This window comes from Urocampus carinirostris, chromosome 15 (assembly GCF_059441175.1).
Source record: "Urocampus carinirostris isolate Australia breed hairy pipefish chromosome 15, RoL_Ucar_1.0, whole genome shotgun sequence".
NCBI classification, from domain to species: domain Eukaryota; kingdom Metazoa; phylum Chordata; class Actinopteri; order Syngnathiformes; family Syngnathidae; genus Urocampus; species Urocampus carinirostris.
Window position 1 is genome coordinate 25,506,263 of NC_142363.1, and position 21,716 is coordinate 25,527,978.

The 21,716-nt window shown below is 39.0% G+C and overlaps 2 protein-coding genes across 6 annotated transcripts in view; both read left to right on the plus strand.

Moving 5' to 3' along the window:
- Nucleotides 1-10,433, plus strand: part of dtnbb (dystrobrevin, beta b) — a 33,579-nt gene extending 23,146 nt beyond the window's left edge. For 2 of the 3 annotated variants that reach the window (XM_088354063.1, XM_088354064.1), the window contains exons 11-20: nucleotides 709-774; nucleotides 2,509-2,599; nucleotides 2,883-2,971; nucleotides 4,147-4,260; nucleotides 4,857-4,953; nucleotides 5,073-5,093; nucleotides 5,370-5,529; nucleotides 7,076-7,165; nucleotides 7,240-7,293; nucleotides 7,801-10,433. In XM_088354063.1, coding sequence (XP_088210189.1) covers nucleotides 709-774; nucleotides 2,509-2,599; nucleotides 2,883-2,971; nucleotides 4,147-4,260; nucleotides 4,857-4,953; nucleotides 5,073-5,093; nucleotides 5,370-5,529; nucleotides 7,076-7,165; nucleotides 7,240-7,293; nucleotides 7,801-7,826 — 808 coding nt within the window. In that variant the 3' untranslated portion in view covers nucleotides 7,827-10,433. The remainder of the gene's footprint in view (nucleotides 1-708; nucleotides 775-2,508; nucleotides 2,600-2,882; nucleotides 2,972-4,146; nucleotides 4,261-4,856; nucleotides 4,954-5,072; nucleotides 5,094-5,369; nucleotides 5,530-7,075; nucleotides 7,166-7,239; nucleotides 7,294-7,800) is intronic. The other variant, XM_088354065.1, reaches the window with a different exon arrangement.
- A 5,091-nt stretch (nucleotides 10,434-15,524) lies between these two features.
- Nucleotides 15,525-21,716, plus strand: part of LOC148351964 (DNA (cytosine-5)-methyltransferase 3A-like) — a 46,166-nt gene continuing 39,974 nt past the window's right edge. For all 3 annotated transcript variants that reach the window (XM_088354242.1, XM_088354244.1, XM_088354243.1), the window contains exons 1-2: nucleotides 15,525-15,688; nucleotides 18,762-18,902. In XM_088354242.1, coding sequence (XP_088210368.1) covers nucleotides 18,843-18,902 — 60 coding nt within the window. In that variant the 5' untranslated portion in view covers nucleotides 15,525-15,688; nucleotides 18,762-18,842. The remainder of the gene's footprint in view (nucleotides 15,689-18,761; nucleotides 18,903-21,716) is intronic.

A 21,716-nucleotide genomic window follows, 5' to 3' on the forward strand; every position in this document is an offset into this window, starting at 1 on the left:
ATTTGGAGTTGTGTAGTATAATCAATTCTAAAATTTATTGCGGTAAAAAGGAGAATTAATCTTAGCACAATCGTTTTTAATAGTAATTTCAAGACATAATTAATCGATAATTAAATGTAGACCAACGTTGAAAAAATAGCACATATGTCCCTCTGTGTTTTTAAAGGGACACTGTGTTTTATTTGACCACTAGATGCCACTGTATGGTGTAGTGCAACCTAAAATGAGTGCTGAAAAGCACAAGGAAGAATACAAACTACAGAAACTCAGAGTGGCTAAAACGCACTATTTTACCTTCTCATTCTTTTGCACAGCTTTTTTGAGGTTTTTCTGTACCTGTAGTAGCAAGATTGCATACAATTATGTCTGCTTCCTTGAGGTGAGGCTTATGTTATGTGAAATAAATACTGATTTCTTGACCTACTAGTATTTTAAAAATGCACGTTTGGATGATATTTCAAGTATTTTTGCTTATGTTAAACAAATATTATTTTTTTAACTTATTTTTAACCACTAGGATGCACTAAATAATACACACAACCTTCGTACAATAAACCAATATTTTGCAAGGCTGGGAAAAAAAATAGCACACTGTTCCCGGTTCAGATTGATTCCAAACCTTATTGTGCCTCACTCTTATGATTGATCATCCCTTAATCGCAGCAGTGCTGCTCGTAGCATTAAAAGAGCTCTAATCTTTTCTTGTAGTCAGACCAGAGCAGCGGCCGACCACATGAGCGACACAATGCTTATGTCCTCTGCTCCCACCCAGAGGTAAGCGCCTCTTTTTAGTGAGGACTTTGGAAAACCAAACCCCAATAAACCACCCCAAGCCAAACCACTTGCTCCATCACTTAGGAATTGAATTTCAGACGGATTGATAAATATAATACCGCGTCAGTTTTGAACATCCTGGATGTTTTCTTCTGTGATGGATTGGAATTTGCCTTTTGAGTGAAAATATTTTTTGATGAGGTTTGAGGCTGCTTATTATTTGTTTTGAATAGCATTAATTATTTGAATCACAAAATATGTTGTGATTGTCAGGAACTTTGCCCGTTCTCCTGGCTTGACTTTGCCCATTTACTATATTGCAAAAGAAAAAAGAAAAACTGACCCCACTGGAAGTAAATGCAACATTTTTATTAGCTTATTTTACTATATTCTACATTTTTTTCATAAATTATATAACATACAATGATATAATGGTATAATAAACCTTAATTTGAGCAACATTTCTTAAATGTAAGATGGCAGACAACATTTTAAGTTCAATGTTTCCAATGTTATTGAAAAAATAATGATTTTACTGAGTATTGTTTTTGTGCTTGCACTATGTTTTAGAATATATGATGTACCTAATTTTTAGGTATGCGCTTCTGTCTAGACAACAGCAATATGCAAAAAAACAACTGTATTCATACAATTTAGGCGCAAATCCATTGGGTTGTATGAATTACGTAAAGAGATATCCCTTGAAACGATAAACAGCTATCCTACATTAAATGCTCCCCTGTTGGAAATTGTCATTAGAGATACATAGACAACAAAAGCTTCCATCTTGCCTGCAGGCCGTCGCCACTTTTTGGGTCAGAAATTGTTGCTTAAGACGCTGTAAGGCTTGTAGAATTACTGTAGCTTTCCAGTGTGGAGATATTCTGCAGGATAAAAGAAAACAAACCTGCTAAATTTAGAGTATTTTCAGCCCCAGATGTATTGTATTTCACAGCTAATATTCTTAATTGGCATTCTCAGTATTCTTTTGAGGTTGCTTCCCTTGTTCTCTCTATCAGATCGGAGGGCTTTAGAAGTCTTACAAGTGCAAAAATAGACTTTGGGTTGTCCAGAAGGATGGATGGAAGCTGAAAATTATTCAGCGGTGAAATAAAGACATCTCACTTGCTTTTTAAAATTAAGTTCTATGAGCATGACAGAGCCAGTTTTTGGGGTCCCCAATATCAATGGCCTAAACTAGGGGTCAACAACCTAATTAATATCCCTCTTAGAATACCTGAGTAGCATGCTGATTTGTTCTGAATATAGCTCACCTGTCATGGTTCATTGGATTTCCTAGGAAGTGGGATTTTTTACAGGAATGAGAAATCATTGTCAGAATCGTTGTCTTTGAATACCTGATCAAGTCCTCCATAACTATTGTCAAAATTGAGCATATAATTTATGTATGTAAATTACTCAGTGCCTTTATGCAAGACATGTTTTAGGCGTTGGCTGAGCCTATTTTAAACATATTTTGAATGATTACAATTTTCCAATAATTTAATAATAACACAGTATCAACACACTATTAACATAATAAGTTATTTTAGAAACGCACTTCATACTGATATGCCTTTGTGCTAATCAGTAACAAAAAATTTGCTCTGAGCTTCAAAAATGTTAATACTGAAAATTGAACAGGAAGTCAGCTGTTTTGGATTCAAGATGACATTTAAATCTTTATTTATTTGTCTCTCGAAGTCTTATCAAGTCTTTTCACTTTCCCTGCAGCGTCTTGGAGAGTCCGAGCCGGCTGGACGAAGAGCACCGCCTCATTGCCCGATACGCTGCACGCCTGGCGGCCGAGGCAGGAAACTCCACGGTGAGACCTGATGTTCACAAAGTAATCCGTCAGATTTGTTTTAGGGAATAACACCAAAGAATAATCTAACAAACCATGATAATTTTTTAGGAACCCTTATGATATTTTTTCTTGTCACGAGCGAGAAGAATGCCTAAATTTGGGCTTCCGTGTATATATTATATATTGATAGTCTCTCAGATAAAAATGCATGTGGGTAAATAAACACTTTGATTCGTTTAAAGTGACAATTTAAAATTGACCAGATCGTTTTTCACTTTTTATATTGTGTTTCTCTTTCCAGCAACAATGTCCGCCCGCCGACTTAACGTTCAATTTTGACGCTAACAAACAGCAAAGGCAGCTGATTGCTGAACTGGAGAACAAAAACAGGTAAGGAAAATGCACATGCCTGCAAATTTGGAGGAGAGAAGTAAACTTTTGAGTGCAACGTTCATATTTGATGGTGAAAAGAAAAAAATGCAACAAATATTTTCCTCTCAAAAGCCTTTCATAATGATTCACTACAAGTGTCAGGGATTACCAGAACAGAGCAGGAGACCCCAGAGCGTTCGTACAATACTTTTATTTGGGGAAGCACAAGGGTTAGCGGGAGACGTGATCAATCGTAGCGTGGGACGAAGGCAGGTCGAGTTTACCAGGACTGAAGAGAAGATCGTAGCGTGGACGGAAGCAGGTCGGATCGAAGGCAGACGGGCAGAATCAAGTAAACAACAAGGCAGGTAATCGGGAGTGTCTTACGAATACAGGAGTAATCCTCAGACACCCATGTCTCGGTGTAGAATGCTTAAATAGCGAACATAACCCAATCAGAAGGCGCATTCCAGCGCGCCAAAAGATTACCCCAGGTGGCTCCACTTAGGTAATCATGACAACAAGATTGTTGTGTCATATCTAAAAAGCTAATATTTATCAAATCAAGAACTGGCGAATCAAGGAGACCAGCCATGCAAAAACTAGATTTTCACCAAAGCTAACTGTTGTTGCTAGATTAGACCACTGGGGAGGGCACTGGTAAACACTCAAATATTCTATTGAAATATGACAATTATTTAAGATTTTAGATTACTTTGCATTAGGATAATAAATAGGCCGAAATGGTATATGTTTATTACTGTGCAGCTGGTTGCTGAAATGGTTGTACACGTTCCTAGGCTGCTACGCGCCGCTGTACAGGACGTTATATTAAAAAATGAGCATCTGCTGAAAAACAAACTAGCATCTGCTCGTCATAATCATAGGTATGGGTGGACCTACAAGTCAACTTCTACTTATGTTAAAATTTAATAATTTGGACATTTTATTTGCATTTTACTAGGTCACTGCCATAGTCCTGCCCTTTTGAGATCAAATACAAGGAAAACTATCTAGACACCCCCAACCTCTTGCTTTATTTTATTTGCATTTTTCATTTATTTAATGTAGCTGTTGATTTAATTTATCCGGATTCTTTGCCATTGTTTTCACAGTTCGGGATCTAATTAATGCTCTCCATATACATATTTGTGATATGTGCAAAAAACTGACACTGATATTGACGTGTTAAGGGAGATCCTTCAGGAGATCCAAAGGCTTCGTCTGGAGCATGAGCAGGCATCACAACCAACGCCAGAGAAGGCCCACCAGAACCCCACGCTGCTAACAGAACTCAGGCTGCTCAGGTAAATAACCCCTTTTTTCCCCAAAAAATTCACCAATAGAAAAATAACAAACATACACAAACATGGTACCATGAAGAAGATCCAAGAAAATAAATCAAAACTGTTGAGCCAATCAGAATGCAGAACACAATGCACGATGAAAATCCACAAAGCACCAAAATTATAAAAAGTAAACAGCGCTACGGCAAGGGATTGGTGCATTTGCCAAAAGTAATATTGTAAAATATTTGTGTAATACATTTTCAGAAACATCCTAAAAATGTCAAAACAAACAAAAACAGCTCTATTAGACTAAAAACTGCTATTTAGAATGCAACAGTATTTGAAAAAAATATTCAAGAGAAATACAAAAACATTAAGCAAATAAAAATATTTGAAAATATTTCACTAAAACACAAGACACAAAATGTGCAAATATCGTTGTTATTTATTTCAATAGGATGAAAAAAAAAATCCCTCCCAAAACAGAATTCATTAAAAACTACGGAAATGTAATAATGCAGTAACACCTTTTCCATTAAAGCTGTACTATAAAACTTAGACTTAAGGTCTCTAACCAGATAATTTTAATGATGTGTGTGCTTGCCTCCCGTCAGGCATAGGAAAGACGAGCTGGAGAGGCGCATGTCGGCCTTGCAGGAGAGTCGGCGGGAGCTCATGGTGCAGTTGGAGGGACTCATGAGGCTTCTCAAGGTTGCAATCAAATCCAAAGAATTTACACCATGTGCTAATGGTGGCACACAAAACCCTTTGTTTTTCCGGGTGCTCCACTCTCATTATTTTATATTTGTCTTCTGCATGCTGGCCGACAGGATGAGGAACAGAAGCAAGCGGTGAGTTTGAATTGAATTGAATTGTGGTGAACAATGTTAGATTAGACATGGGACTCTAGAATAAACACGTAACAGAGACTTGAGAGAAAAATAAGATAAACGAATATCAGTTTAAATAGACAAAAAATTTACAACTTGGGGACTGGCCTAAGTTGCAATATTGTCGTGCACCTTTATGTACTGTCATTTAATTTTACATTTTACCCAAGCTTGAAAAAAAAATGTTCAATTCATTCTACCTTTGAGGTTCCGGATATTACTGTTTCTTGTCTTCAGTCCCAGTCTGGGGGTTCCCCCCACTCATCGCCCAGCCACGGCGCCGGCTGCTCCATGCCCATGCCCATACGCTCCACATCGGCCGGTTCAACCCCAACGCATACGCCTCAGGACTGTATGGCGGGGCTGGGGGGTGATGTACTGGAGGCCTTTGCCCAGGGTGAGTTGTTAAATACAGAAAGTGGATAAAGAATACAAAAAAAAACATGTAGGCCAAAGCGTAATATAACAGAACACTTTGTTGTCATCTTTGTTTATGTGTTATGTATAGATATGAGAATAGCTCTCTATTTTGTTGCACTGAAAATCAAAACTTCATAAGGTCTGTTATTAAAATGGTTATTATGATAATTCACGATACATCACAATATAAAACAATGACAATGATTCATAAAAAGTTCTTCTATGATTATAGAAGAAAAGAAAATATAAAAAGTTGCAATACTGAAGAAAGAAATAAAGTTATTTTATTTTGAAAGTTGTCTCTAAATTGCTGAATTAAGTTTTGTACATACAGTTCAAATAATACAGTTAACATTAACCTCAACATACACAATTCTCAAATGAACAGTGTGTATGATTTCGTGCCTCCTAGTTGGTATTCAAGTCAAATGTCTTCATGTTTATTTGTATCGTTCTTAATCACAAAATGACTTAAAAGGCCGCACAAAACACCAAAATAAATTATTAGAAAAATATTGATCCAACAAAAATCAAAAATATATATTTTTTAAATACTAGTAGGATGGGTAATTTGCGCTTATTTTACATATCATAAGCTTACATAATTGTCCACAATTTTGCTCCTGCGGGTACAAAAACCTCATGGACAGCTCGGAAAAAAACAACAAAAAATGGTGCAGTTTGGTCACCTTAAGTTTCATGATTACTGATGTGGGGCACCCGAGCCTGCTCCTTTTGGCGCCAACTGCCTCGGACGCGGATTGGCTGCCTGTGACTTTTTAAACCCCCCGTCTTCCTGTCACCGGTTGTCAGTCCGTCTGCGAACCTCAGCTCACGCTAGGCAAGCCTTTCGACCCGGACTCTCTCATGTTCTGATTCCAGTCTGTTTCCCGGGTCCGACCCATTTTCTGAACTTGACTACGATTTTTGCTCCACCGTCCCGCTCTCAACACTGCCTTTGCTCGCCACGCAAATACCACTTTCGCGTCTGAGCAACCTACTCCCCACGACCAGCGATCTACGGACCGTGTGTACTATCCTTTCCCTTCTTCCAAATAAAACTAAGGGAAACGCAAGCAAGTGGGTCCTGTCTCCGTTGTGGTCCTGACATTGTGTCTCCGTAGTTTGTATTCTTCCTTGTGCTTTATAGCACTCGTTTCAGGTTGCTTGACAAAATACAGCTACATAGAGTGGTCAATTATTAAATATTGTCCTTTTAAGTCTTAATTGTACATAAAGTTCAAATAATACAATTCACATTAAACTCTACACAAACAATCCTATATAAATATGATGTATGTAGAGTAACTCAATGGGGTTCATGTGCGGGCAAAACGTTCTGGATTAAAATGTAACTGTAATAATCAACTCACCACCAGAGGGTGCTATACCTGTAACACCTGACCTTTTTAACAGATGTACTGTCTTAAAATTGTGACTGTCTTTGGGGTGGTAACAAAAGATGGGATATGGAATATATACTACATATATTTTTTTAATTTTGATCAAAATTATTTTATCAGGTGTACCTCGGAATCTGCGCAATGACCTGCTAGTGGCTGCAGACTCCATCACCAACACAATGTCGTCACTGGTCAAAGAGCTCCATTCAGGTAAAATTCTGTGAAAACACACTCAAATGAAATAAAACTAAAAATGCATTTAAAAAAATGTATTTTTCTTCAAGTGGACGACGGGGCAGATGAAGAAGAAACAAACATGAGAAACGGAGGAGAGAGAGGTAAATGACAAAACAATTTTCTGTCAGGGAACGAACCAGGAAGCAGGAAGTCGGAACTCATTTGCGTAGCCGATCTTTCACTTTAATTGAGAAATAAAAGTTGTGTAACACACAAACGGACCAAAGACAAAACAAAACAGGTTCAAAGGTAATCAAAATTACAAACTAGGCATTACACAGATCAAACAGGCATGAACCGGTCTTCACCATCGTAAAGCAATGGTCTGGCAACGGGCAAGTCCCAAAAGGAGCGTTTAAGTACTCCACAAACAATCAGTTCAATGCGTCTCAGCCGGTGTCAAGGGGCGGAGCCAGCTGGGCGCCATGACAACCGTGCAGGACATGACATTTTCTCTCTCAAGACAATTTTCATTGTGGAATATGTATTTACACTGGTACTTCGCACCATAAAAATGGGTATCCATTTACAGCAGCACATCTAAAAATAGCATGCCTTTTGTCAACATCTTTCATACTTTTTGTTTTCTATTCTTTTATTTTCTGCAGGCACCATGCGAGTACTGAAGCAGTGAAAGCAAAGCCGGTACAAATTCCAACAGGGATCAATCAGTCATGACGACGAGGCCCACCCGGCATTAGCGCGTTAGACTACTGCATGCTGTCATCCGACCTGGATACAAAAAATATTATTATTGACACCTTGCAAGGTAGCAAGCAGTGTCTGATTAGGCAGTGTGTTGTAAGGTAAGATCAAAATCGTAATGTAGTGTACATATTGACCACACCAATGTGGCCCCTGTCCCGTTGTTTTGTTAGAGTTAGCATTATTATTATTATTTTTTTTTGCATGACACTACAGCAGCACCTTGTAATTTTGGTGCACTTGAAGACTCAATGACCAGAAGACCACAAATGCTACATTTGGTGGTGATGCTATTAATTGCATAGAGCAGTGGTCGGGAACCTATGTCTCAGAGAAGGAATTTGACTGTAGCACATTTTTCTCTGGCGATCCCGATATTGGTACATGAGAAGCTGAGGCAACACTGAGGAAATAGTGGTTCAGTCCAGTACATATAGGGTACTTTTTCAACTAAGATTTACAGACGGGTGTTACCCTATTCCGGCCGCAGGTCTCTTAAAAAATCCTTTAAATCGAAGCTCATTAAGCTACCTAAGTTCACTGTTGAGATACTTTATGATGAAAACCCACAAACCAACTGTAAACAGGTGAAAACGCCAGCTAATCACGCAGAGCAATTTAAGCGGTTGAGCGGTAGAGGTTGGCGGATCTCTGCACACAGTGCAAGGTATTCGCTACTCTCTCTCGCTCAGTGCAGTCTGCACTGAAGGTAAATATGCCGATATACTTCTCGTTTGCAATTTTTGGTGACATTTTTACAAAAGAACTCTGCTTGCACCTTGTTATACATCCTTTATTCAGGCCAAAAATGCAATCAAAATGAGCTTCAAAACTCTTTTGTAACTAAAGGACGGAGACAAATTTTAACGTATATATTATTGATTTCGGACACATGCTCTGGCGTGCTGAATAATAAGGTTTTTTTCTGGCAAGCGGGTTTGGCGGTTTTGTTAATTTTGTTCTTAAAGTATAAGATGTGGTTCTCTAATTGTTTTCTTTTATGGCTCTTTGGGTCAAAAAGGTTCCCGACCCCTGGGATAGAGGGAGAAGTTTCGGTTTGAAATTTGGACCAACCCTCAAAATCCTTTGAAAAAAATCAAATTTTCGAATGGAAATGACCGGCAATATGTGTCGGTTGATTTTGTTTTTGTAATCTTGTGCTTCCTGTTGTAATGATCGCACATGACGGGTTGCGTGAAAATTGGGCGCCTTGGTGCTTGAGGCCAATATTTTAAACTCACCAATGGATGTATCATGTTTTACGGGTAGGGATACAACTGATAATTTATTTCTTAATGAAATGATTTCTGACTCCATATTTTAAAATGAATCAAACGTCACAAGATCTCACTTCAAAAATTGCAAAAACACACACATGGACTCAGTAATAAATTTGATCCAAAACATAAAATAAAAATCAATAGGGCTTTTTAAAACTATATCTTTTTTTTGGGGTAGCAAAACGATTAGATATTTTAAAATTGAATAAAAAAATCTGTGTTTTTCAAAATCTTAATTATTTCTCTTCTTAAGTATCAGTGCTTGATACTCGTCTTTACTCATTCACTGCTGTCAATGACTACGGTCGTCATTGGCATTAAGTACTTATCATACCTGACTCATTCCAGTGATGCAAATTCCTTTAAAAACAGCTGTGAATGATATTTAAATGCTTTGATTCATTTTAACTGGGAATTGTTGTAAATCGTCTTTTTCTTCTCTCACGTGTTTGTTTAATTCTGGGTAGTGAGAAGTTAGGTTCTCAAAATAAAAGCTTAGAAATGAGCAGTTCTATCGAAGGTTTTATTACAGAATATTCCGGGCACAAATGAGCTACACAACTATGGTAAGTCAAAATGGCTAAAAATTACTTACATACAGGAAGGGCAGTCTATGAGTCAAAACAAAACCTTAACTTAGAGGAAAGCAAAACTTAAAGTGTAGTTTGTGGAAATTTCCACTGCACAACGACCCTTTGTTTAAACCAGTTCTCACAAGTCTAATATGATATGGTTCGAGGCGATTTCTGGCTAAAACATAAAATACAACTGAAATAATGGTGAAGCTGAATAAAATAAGTAGTTAAGTAAATACGACTCAACAAAGGAAGAAGTTATATATAATAAAGAGGTTATTAATGAATCATACAATCACAACGATATGTAGGCAGTGAAACATTTCAATATTACAACAGAACTGAATGACTTTTGCAAACAAAAAGAGTACTTGAGTCGGATACAATCGAAAAAAAGAGGAGGGTTTGCATATTTTATGTGTCTGCTGCTGCTAGCTGTTAAAGACGGCGTGCAGGCCACTTTAGCCGCTACACTGCTGCTAAAGACGGGAAGACGCGAACCGCAGTCTATGTGGCCCACAAACATCTGGAGAGGAACCCTTGTGGCAAAGTGGTACATATTGTGACAACGAAATTGGACGACTCTAGGTCCACATTTTACAGTGAGGATAAGGAAACAAAGATATAAAGGAACAACGAAGATGTTTTAACTGTCTTTGTTGTAAATAGGCTTTGTTTCCTCCGGAGGGGGGGGGGGGTATGAGGGGGTGAGGGACAAACAGAGATGGGGGATCCAACTGGATGTTTGATCTTACTGTACACACTGTCCAGTGTTTTATTCCCTAATTGTTCAGTCCACGTATTGAATGGATTTGGGAAGTACAGTCCATAAACATGCCCGATTAAAGTCGCCGGCGACGATAAAAGCTCCGTTGGGGTGTGCAAGCTGCTGTTTATTGATAGCAGCGGGCAGGAAATTTAGCGCTATGCTAACGTTAGCATCTGGTGGAACATAACAGCAAGCACAATGACCACAGTTAGCTCTCTCAGTAGATAGAAGTGTCCACACCATACTGCTAGAAACTCTATATCGAGTGAGCAGTGTGTGTCAATGTTTCGGCTGCCTTTTGTAGCGCATAGTCTCCAAACCGTTTTTACCGGAGTCTCTGTCTCGTTCGTGCCAGTGAAGCGTGCGTCCTGCTAGTTGTAATGCGGCGTCGGGAAAGCCAAGACTCCGTGATGACAAAAATACTCCAATTCCGGACGCTGTTGGTGGCGCTCGCAGCTCAAATTCACTCATTTTGTGGACGATGGATCTGGCATTGGTTAGGAACATGCTTGGGAGCGCTGGTCTGTGTGGTCGCCTTCTTAGCCCAGACCCGACTGGCAGCGTTTTTCTTTTGCTCCGTCGTTGTCGGCAGGCATATCACCCAGGGAGATCCGGTGGCTCTCTGTATATCCATCGGGTTGTGGATGTTATTGTATTTGCGAAGGGAGTCGAAGGGAAAATATGAGGGATAAAGGGACACTGAAAAAATAAGGACGAACTGGAGCCCGTGAAGCTGCTGCGTTTGGACGCGCCGCCATCTTGTGATGTCTTTCGGAGTCTTTTTGCTGGAGGGCTGAGAAAAAGCGGCAAAACAAAACTCATAAGACTTTTGGGGGAGTGGAGCTAAAATGCGATGAGCTGGACCCTATACATTTTCGAGCAGGGGTGGGCAAAGTAGGTCCAACGGTTCACATTAGGCCACTGCAAATTTACAGAAACCTTTTCATTTTTCCCCCCTAATGGCTTTATTGAGTTAGTATCCTAGAAAAACCTTATTAAAAACTTTGAATTTAAAACCTTTATTTAAATAAATACATACCATGTTGGTATTATTGATGTGTTAAAATAAGAATAACAATATTTATGTAGGTTTTTAAAATGAATCCCAAATGTATTTATAAGTTTCAATAGAAAAAAAAAGGTCGCCCCAAATTTTGTATTGTTTTTGGGGGGGTTACTCATTTAAAATAATTTAAAACCCATATTTAAAGAATTAAATTGAATTATTCGGTTTGTGTACAGTAGTTACACTATATTTATGTACAGTAGTTATTAAAATAATAAAACATGTATTCATATGTATAAGTTTCAATTCAATAAAAGTTGCGCCAAACGCTCATTTATACTTTTTTTTAATTTTATTTTGTAACTTATTTTAAAAAATATAAAACCTTTATTTAAAGAATCACTTTGAAATATTGTGTTAATGTGTTAAAGCTATAAAAAATAGGTTCATGTATTTTGTGGGAAGAAATGTATTTACATGTATCCATTTCAATAAAATAAAAGATCCTCCAAATGCCCATTTGCATATTTCTAAATTAATGTTAAACCTTTATTTAAAGAATCACATTGAAATATTTTTATTGCGTTAAAACTATAAATAATCACATTTGTAGTGTTAAGAACATATTAAATGTATTTATCCATCTACCCTGGTCATATCCCTTGAGAGATGTGACTGACAGCAAGACAAACACATACACAAAAACAAAGAAGATAAAAAAGGGGAAAAGTAGCAAAAAACACACACAAAATTTTTTGGACCGTGGCCAACCGAAATGCCCAAACACCCAAACAAGTTAAGCACATTGGCACCCAAGTTGGTCATGCTTTCGTCCCTCCAGATGAAATGGGACACCAGAAAGCGGCCATGTCACTCGGGTCAGGGTGACACAACACACTTTGTTCAACAGCAGGGCCTGACAGCTTTCACTGGTTTACCCCTGCCACATCATACAGGTGCCCTGCCCATCCCTTAGAACACGACTAAACATCACACTATCCTTTTACAACACCTCTCCACTCATTCCTATCACAAACAAGAGCTCTAGCTTCCACTATATTAATACCTCTTTCCTGCAGTGCACACATAACGCCATCCATTCACATCAATGTATTTATAGAAGTTTTAATTTAAAAAAGTCGCCTGATATGCCCGTTTATAATACTTTTTTGTAGCTTATTTAAAATAATTTAAACCATTATTCAATGGATCAAATTGAATTATTCAGTTTGTGTGTTAAAACTAGAAATAATTATATATATCCAATTATTAAAATGAATGCAAAATGTGTTTTCATTTCTGCCCCGATTCCTAATGTTCTATTTCGTGTTCCATTACTTTCTATTTTTGCCTTTAAAGATACATCTGAAAACATCCTTATCTTAAATTAATGCTTTAAAGAGTATACTGTCATGTAGTTGAGAAGTCATTTGAATTTTTCCTGTTAATTCATCGTAAATGATGCGATCAAAAAAGTATAATAACCATAATTCATTCACAGTTTTATGTACTATACAATCTTTTCGTAACTATAAATTTGGAAATTATATACATGCATTATTTCAAAATCTTAAAATATTAAGATTTCTTAAAAATGAAATGTGGGCTTTGAGTTTACAAAAGTAATGCCCGCCCCTGTTATAGAAAGTCCGGCACCTTCTCCAAGCACCATGCACTGTGTTCAGAAAAGAAACTTAGGAAAAACTAAATTCCTCTTTTTGTCGTTTGTCTCACTTCGTCCTGCTTTTTGGCCTTTATGTGTGACTGCATCGGTCGCTTGTCTTCTCGTTCGTCGTTGGTGCCAAAACGGAATGTCCGCGTTCAAATATATGTACCTGTGTCTTTATCGGTATCGCCATCAATCATTCACATAATGCCTGGACGAGCTTGCGTTTGAATTTTTGAAAAAAATCTTTATTTCTTGTACGAGATATTTGGAAAATGTTGTGGGATTGTTGTTTTCAATATTGTTTCTTTCAGAGATTGTGCAAAAAAAAACAACAACTGACAAATTATGTTATTTATTGAAGTCGTGTTTATGCTTCCGCTATAAACATTTGTTTACATTTTCAAACACTTTCTGTGAAAAAAAGAGTATCACCAGTTTGTTTTTGTAAATACATCAAATGTGAGATATTAAAAAGAGATTTAAAATTTCATTTGGCAGTGTTGTCGTTGTTTATCGTATGATGGTGGTAAATCTGTCCAGGTCAGGGGCAGCCATCTTGCATTGTCTATAATAAATGTCGTTTATTTTTAATGTCGGTTCAAATTATTTCTCACTGCATATTTTCAACTGTAGTCCATGTTTTGACTAATGAGAAAGTACCTTGTTGATTTTCCCTTTATATATGGATCCACATTTAGACATTTATCAAAAAGTGAACCCACGTTGCCTCTCGCTAAGTGATTTCAATTATCCAATTCCCTATTCCTCTCTATTTGAATTAGATAATTTATAATGTTTTTTTCTGGTTTCTGGTTTTTATCTTAATTTTTGAATGCATGCATTTATTTTGTCTAATAAAGGTGGGATGCGTTGTTTGAGGGGTCCTTTAAAATGTTATGGTAGAATAGTAGGTAATGGTTTAATTTGAATCCTTTGCAGTCCTTTGAGACCTTTTTGTGATTAAGGGCTATATATGTAACCGCGGTGTACTTGTCCCACCAAAGATCCACATTCACGCTGGACTGGATGATGAGGTTTTTATTATTACAGTTTCTGCAAATGAATGAGTAACAACATTAGCTTTTCTGCTGGCTTTGATCTCTTTAAAATTTTAAAATTAACTTCTTTTGTGGAGCACCAAAAGATGTGTCTTAGCAGTAGCAGTTCCCTCTGAAAAGTGCCAACAAACCCCGCCTCCCGGTCACATGTCAGAAGCCAAATCCAAGCCCCACCCCATACCAGCAGGTGGCACTGTTGGACTCATCCTTGCAGGACACTTACCAAAAACTATACACATATTTCAGCAGGAATTTCAATAAAACAAAAGTTATTATTACACCCGTTACATATAAATAAAAGTGACTTGACTTGAATACTGTATTACGATGCCCAACTGAGTTCAAATAGCCTGTTACAAGGTTTTTGGTTCTTTGGGGTACCCTTAAAAGAAAAATCCCTGACAATCACGTCAGCTTCCTCTAGGTGAGACTCATATTGCTTGCACACCCCGACGGAGCTTCTATTCTATTCTATATTATGTCAAATAAATAGAAATTTCTTGACGTAAGAATATTTAAACAAATGCTCATTTAAATGATAATTCGTGTACTTTTGCTTTTCATTTAAATCAATATTGTTTTTTTTAGATTTGTTTACCATTTCGACGTGCTAAATACTACACACTGTCTCTTTAAGTATTAAACTAGCATCATTCTAAAAATATTCACAACGTCACATCATTCTTGTCATAATATTGTCTATAAGAAAAAGGTGAATACTCAGAGTGAAAAAGAGTATTGTTATTTATAATTGTATTTATTTATCGTTTACATAATAATTGTATTTTAACTATTGTGCGTGTGTCTGTGTTATTTGCGTTCTGGGTTGTTGGGTGGTGGAAAAGTATGTGTATTTGTTTATTTTAATAGTATACAGTAAATATTTTTACAATGCACTTTGAGTTGAAAATAAGTGAATTTGAAAATTGCTATCCATTAGATTTTTATTGATAGATTTTTCTTTTTCTTGCAATGGTAACAAACCAACATTCCCAAAGTCAACCACCAGGGGGCGTTCTACACATTTTTGGGACTTATCAACTCTTAAATGTCTTTTTCCATCATAAACATTTTAACGAGCTGCTAGTTTGATTCCTAATTTATTAAGAAACACTTATTCTATCACCTAATGCGCCACTGGGGTTTAATAAACGTCATTTAAAGTGAAATCACAGAAAATGGAAATAAAATGTTATGGAAACGTGCTCTAGGACCCAGCGGCGTCCTACGGAGCTAGCGCGCCGGCCCCGCTGCAGTCAGCGACAACCAGAGAGAGAGCGGAGCATCTGGAGGAGCTGTGACCGGCCAGGGGAGGCGGAGGACGGAGAGAGAAGAGAGAGAGAGGACGGAAGGAAGGAAGGAGGCTCCTCCGGGAGGACGAGAGGGGAGGAAGGAGAAAAACGGAGGCCCTCCCTGGACGTGGGGGAACATTGGGTAACGTGTTCAGTTCCTTTAAAGTCCATTTACGGCCTGGAGAGGGGAGGGAAGAACGAAAAGGGACGCGAGGGCGTCGTGGCGGGGTAGCGGAAAAAGGGCATATTCAGGCGGAAGGAAGGAGGTCGTGGGTGGCTTGTTGTCGCCGGTGGTCGACATTTCCCGTGAATGGACGCGAGGAGAAAAGCGGACAGCAATTCAACCTCGCAAAATGCTGACAACGGGGCCTGGTGGAGCCCCTTGGGCTTATGGCTGTCAGACCCGCCCCCACTGCCTCCCCTCGAACATTCTTTCCTTGCTATTAAGTGTTATTATGGGATGTAATTTTCAATGACACCTACGTTCTCATCAGCATCCAGACCGGCACGGGGAACGTGAACGCATCACCTGTCTTTTTTTCCCTTTAAAACCACCGGGGCGTTACGTTCAAGTGCACGGGAAATTTCTAGATACAAATTTAAAGTGACAGCAATGTGTTCTAGAATGCATGTGGTAGGTCCTGGGTTTAAAACTGATAGAATAAAAGCTAATGGAAAATTGACTGCTTTTAAATCGCACTTTTCAAGTCACTGATAATTTCCCAAAGCGCTTTACAATGTAGCTCAGGAGGTAGAGCGCTCGTCTTGGGATCGCAGGTTCGATTCCCGGCTCCTCCGTGATAAATGTCGAAGTGTCCTTGGCCAAGACTCTGAATCCCTAATGCCCCCAATAAGCAGGTCGGCGCCTTGCATGGCCGCTATTGGTGTGTGAGTGTGTGTGTGAAGCACAATGTAAAGCGCTTTGGGAGGTCTTCATTGACTTGAAAAGCGCTATATAAATGCAGACCATTTCCCATTTACCCATTCACACACACCCTTACACCGATAGGGAGTCAGCGGCATTGGCTCAGGAGGTAGAACGCTTGTCTTGGGAAGAGGTCGCAGGTGCGATTCCCAGCTCCTCCCTGTTATATTTTGAAGTCTCCTTGGGCAAGACACAGAATCCCTAATTCCCCGAATCCCTAATGCCCCTCATGCCTTTCATGGCTGATGCTGCTATCGTTTAGTTAGTGTGTAGAAGGGAGAAGTGTAAAGCACATTGTAAAATGCTTTGGGAGGTCTTGGTAGACTCGAAAAGCGTTATATAAATGCAGACCATTTCCATATTTGACTTGGCGGAGTCAGGTCCCGAGACTCCACTTAATGGACAAAGAGATGGGACTTGACTTAAAGGGACAGTGCGTATCACTAAGCACCTCCTACTGGTAAAAATAATTGTATTTATGAAGGAAAAAAAAGCTGGATTCTTTATAGTGAGTTTGTGTTTTGGTCCATTTTTAGGGGGCTCTTTCTAATTCAAGACCCTTATTTTCACCCGAGTTTAGCATACATTGTTATAAGATCTTGCCAGGGTATCCGTGACTTCTTCTGTCCATATAGTTGCGGCCATCATCTTAGTACACTGTTACCTCGTTCCTTAACCGTAATCCCTTCAGGATCGGGGTTTGACCACTGAATTGTTCGAGTACTGAAACGTTTTTCTCATTAGTCGAAATGTGTACTACAAGTTATTATCTAGTACTTATAGGTTTTAAACAAGAATTTTACTAACACAACATTTGCAAAGCTAAAGGATCCATTGAACAGAGCATTGAATATGGATTTGTTCAACAAGATATAATGGGGGGGGGACTTAATTGTAGTGATACCTTGGTACCTGATTGTTGTCAATGTGGGATCGGTGTTCGAACACTGATTTGTTTGTGTATCAAAACATTTTTCCTAAACAACGTAACTGTATTTAACATCATGCCTTTGAATTGTTCCACGTTATCTCGCACTAATAAGTTATAAACAGGATTTTTACTCTCAATACATATGCAAAGCTAAACAATCCATTAAACCAAGAAAATAGTAGGGATTTGTTTAATAAGATATTATGGAAAAGAAAAACTAAATTATATTGCTACTTCGTACTGGAGCGCAATCGATTTGGGATCGGTTTTCGAAAACAGAATTGTTCAATTAAGGAAACATTTTTCCTATATATAGTAATGGTGTTTAACATTGTGCTTTAGGATTGTCCCTGGTTATTATGTAGTACAAATGAGTTACACACAAGAAATAACCAACACAAAACTTAAAAAGCTAAATGATCGTTTGAACAGAGCATTGTGTATGGATCGTGTATCGATACCAGATACTGGATACTGGAGAAAGATACCGAACAGGACGGGACGGATACCAAATACTGGATACACGAGGAAGATACCGGACAGGGCAGGACAGATACAATCGATACTGGATACTGGAGCTGTACTTAGACCTAAACAAGCTCACATTGACAATGCTATTAGAACAACATTTCCTTTGTTACTGTAGATATCGGAACAATCAACTCCACTTTGTGTCATGTAGCGGAGCGGGAAACAGGAAATAAGAACTCATTTGCGTAAACTTACTCACACCATTTATTGGGGAAGGATGAGGAGGGTGCACACACTCGATCCGGGGATCGATGGTCGCGGAGTGGATTAAAACTCCAAACAAAAGAAAAGTTGTCCAAAACACAAACGGACCAGACCAAAAACAAAGCAGGGTCAAACGCAGGGAAAATTACAAACTAGGCACTTCTCAGAATAAAAAAGGACTTGCAGGAATCTCACCGAAGTCTCACCAAAGTTTAACAGGTATAACAAACGATCTGGCAAAGCACATTTCAAAAGAGCACGTTTAAGTACCCACAGAAGTAATCAGTCAATGCAAGTCAGCCAGTGTCAATGGGCGGGGCCAGCTGGGCGCCATGGCAACCGTGCAAGACATGACACTTTGAGTAAAAGTAACCCACTCCATTGAAAATTTAGTTACCCAACAAGTGCCCTCGTAAGAAATCCTACAATTTTTAGTGTGTGCCACTCAACTCTCGTTTATCCAACTCAACCTGCGCTAACTCCTGTTTAGGCTACTTTATATTTTCTGTGTACGACCATCTGAACCCCTCTGTAGGCCTCTGTACAATTCTCATGTCTCTATAAGTCATCTAAGTGACGTTAGGCCTATTTCGCTGATCTACATTTGTTTTTTTTACTTCGCAGGAGAGGAGCGAAGGTCATCTCATTTTGCTCCCTTTTTAGTTTTTTAAAGTTCACTACCTGCCATCCCCATCAACGCCTACCATGCCGTCCGAGGCCGTCGTAGCTCCATTCAAAGGCTCTGACTCGACGGAGAACAAAATGGTAAGAAAACAAGCACACGATTGGTTATCCGACCCGCTTCGTGTTTTGTTGTTTAAAGACATTTTCACGCTGCACTTCACAATGCACAGCGCGCCTTCGATAAACCCGTTTATGTGCTAAAGGGGTGCGATGGGTCTGCCAAGGGCGATTCAAATTAAAATGAAATGTTCTCTTTTTATGAGTGAATAAGCATTGGTGTCGGGAAGCATTTGAATTCGAGGAGTAAAGAATTTATTATACATTTATAGTAAACAGAACATGGCTGATGGTAAACTACAGATGCTGCCCTACTTATGAACGAGATAGGTTCCGTACAATCGTTCGTAAGTTGAATTTGTTCGTCAGTTGCTTCAGTGCTATATTTTGTATGTTTAAGCTTTATATAAGTATGTTTAGGGCTTGTATAAGTAATCTGTATTGTTTTGTACTAAAAAAAAAAATCATTAATACAATATGCTCTATAAAGATAAATAAAGTTAAGTTTCACTTACTTTTGGAAGATGGGCTCTAATAACTTTAATAACTTTAATAACCATGCATTTTTTAAATACTGTATACTCTTAGGTCAAGAAATGAGTATTTATTTTACAAAACACGAGGTTCACCTAGATCAGGGGTCTCCAACGTGGTGCCTGCAAACCTTTGTCTGAAAATAGCTTACCACTGTGATTTTGTGGTAAAATGATTTTTTTAAGTGGTTGACTAAGTCTATTTAACCCAACTTCCAATAATTAACCTGGTAATAACGGAGTAATAACATGCTAAACCAAACTGGCCAAGCTTGAAAACGACATGATGGACTGGGCAAACAATCACATGTAAAATGGTGCTCTTTTTGTTTCTATTCTTCCTTGTGCTTTGGAGCACTCGTTTTGGGTTGCACGACATAATACAGTGGCATTTAGTAGTCAAGAATACACACTGTCCCTTTATGCACAACCTAAGCAGAGGCCTCTTTTACTGAACTTTTTATGAGATTCCATCATGGTTCAAAGTTCAAGGTGTATTACGTAAGGATTGGTTTTATTGAACTTTTTGGGGGATTTATACATTGAAATGGGAGCCATTTTCTGTTTTTGCATCAGCAACTAATGACGATTATCGTCGAGGAATAAGAGCACGCTTAGGATGAGTTTGGTTGCGAGGCTTGTTTCCTCTTCTTCCTCTGTTCACATTAGCCATCATAGCTACAGCCCCTGTTGCCTGGCAACGGCTCTAATCAGCGACTCCTCGGACAGAAATAGTGCATCGTCGCCGTGGTAGTAGTACCCTCGGGCTGCAACGCAGCCTGCTGGCATTTGTTGAAGCCGGGCGCCCAAATTGTGTTTTATCTGTTGTGGTATTGACTAATATGCGTGTGATTGGTGCTTGAGTCATCCTGCAAGAGCAGGACACATACACATGTATTTTAGTGAGCCAGAAAGATCCATATCTGAAAGAAAAAATGAACATAAAAACTGCATTCTTGTTGTATTTAATAGTGTAAAAGCAGCAATTTGGCTATTATTTTGTTTGTGAAATAAGCAGCAAATCTAATACAGTGGGCGACCATTTTGAAACCTCTTGTTGAGTGATGATGACATCCAGAGGTTGGTAGCCACGGAGTAAATTTAATCCTCTCATGATTACTGATATGACTCACCTGCGCAAACCGCCGCAGGTTCTGATTGGCTCCCTGTCACTATTTGAACCCAGTCCTGTCAATCCCCTCTTGTCAGTCCGTCTCCGAACCTCAGTGTATACTAGGCAAGCATTTTTCGACCCTGACTCCCACCTGTCCCGTTTTTGCTCACGTCTGTCTCCGGCTACAACCTGTGTTGATCCTGACCACGTCTGCTCTCCAGCCACGGCTTACGACCCATTTTTGTCCCCGACTACATCTACTATCCCGTTCTGGCTTACGACTTGTTTCCGACCCCGACCATGTCTTGCTCCCAGTGCCGGCTACCGACCAGTTTTTTCCATCCCTGACACCCCCATCGCTCACTACGGAAGAGCCACTTCCGTGTTCAGATCACAGTCCGAATCCGTGAGTGACTTGCTTCCTGCGTCCAGCAAACACTGGATCGTGGGCGCAGTGCTTCCTCTCTCTTTCAATAAAACTTGTGGTAAACGTCAAGCAATTGGGTCCTGTTTCCGTTCTGGTCCTGACAAATCCGTTACATTTACTTGAGTAAGTTTTGGGAATTTTTTTACTTCTAGGAGTATTTTTAAATCCCTATTGAGTAAATTTGTGAAGAAAAAAACAGTACTTTTACTCCGCTACATTAGGCAACATTAAAGTTGTTACATCGTTACTTAATAAAGCCCCACCACGTAAGTACGCGTTTGTTTTGTCTCCGATAAGGCGCATTTATTTTGGCACAGAACTCCGGCAGGCTCTACCATGTTTAACCAATCAAAGGTAGCAACCTCGTCACGTGATCATATTCAACTTCAGTGGGGGAAATTTTGTTCACGGATGAAACAGATCAAAAATGTCGCTTAGCAATACCGACTATAAAAACACAGAAGAGAAAAGGAGCACCCCTGGCCTCACATTTAAGGCATGGTCCCTTTAAAAAGGGTGCCAAACACCAGCTTCAATATGCAATGTCCTCTTTGTTCTAGTGCTTGGGCTAGCTTGTTGTTCTGCTTGCAGAGCCTGATAAGTATTGGTGCTTTAAATGTGCTACTTGTCAGGACCAGAACAGAAACAGGACCCAATTGTGTTACGTTTCTCACAAGTTTTATTAAAGGAAAGAGGAAGGGCTGTGCCCACGATCTGGCGTTCGCTAGACGCTGGAAGCAAGTCGCTCTCGTACTCAGTTTGTG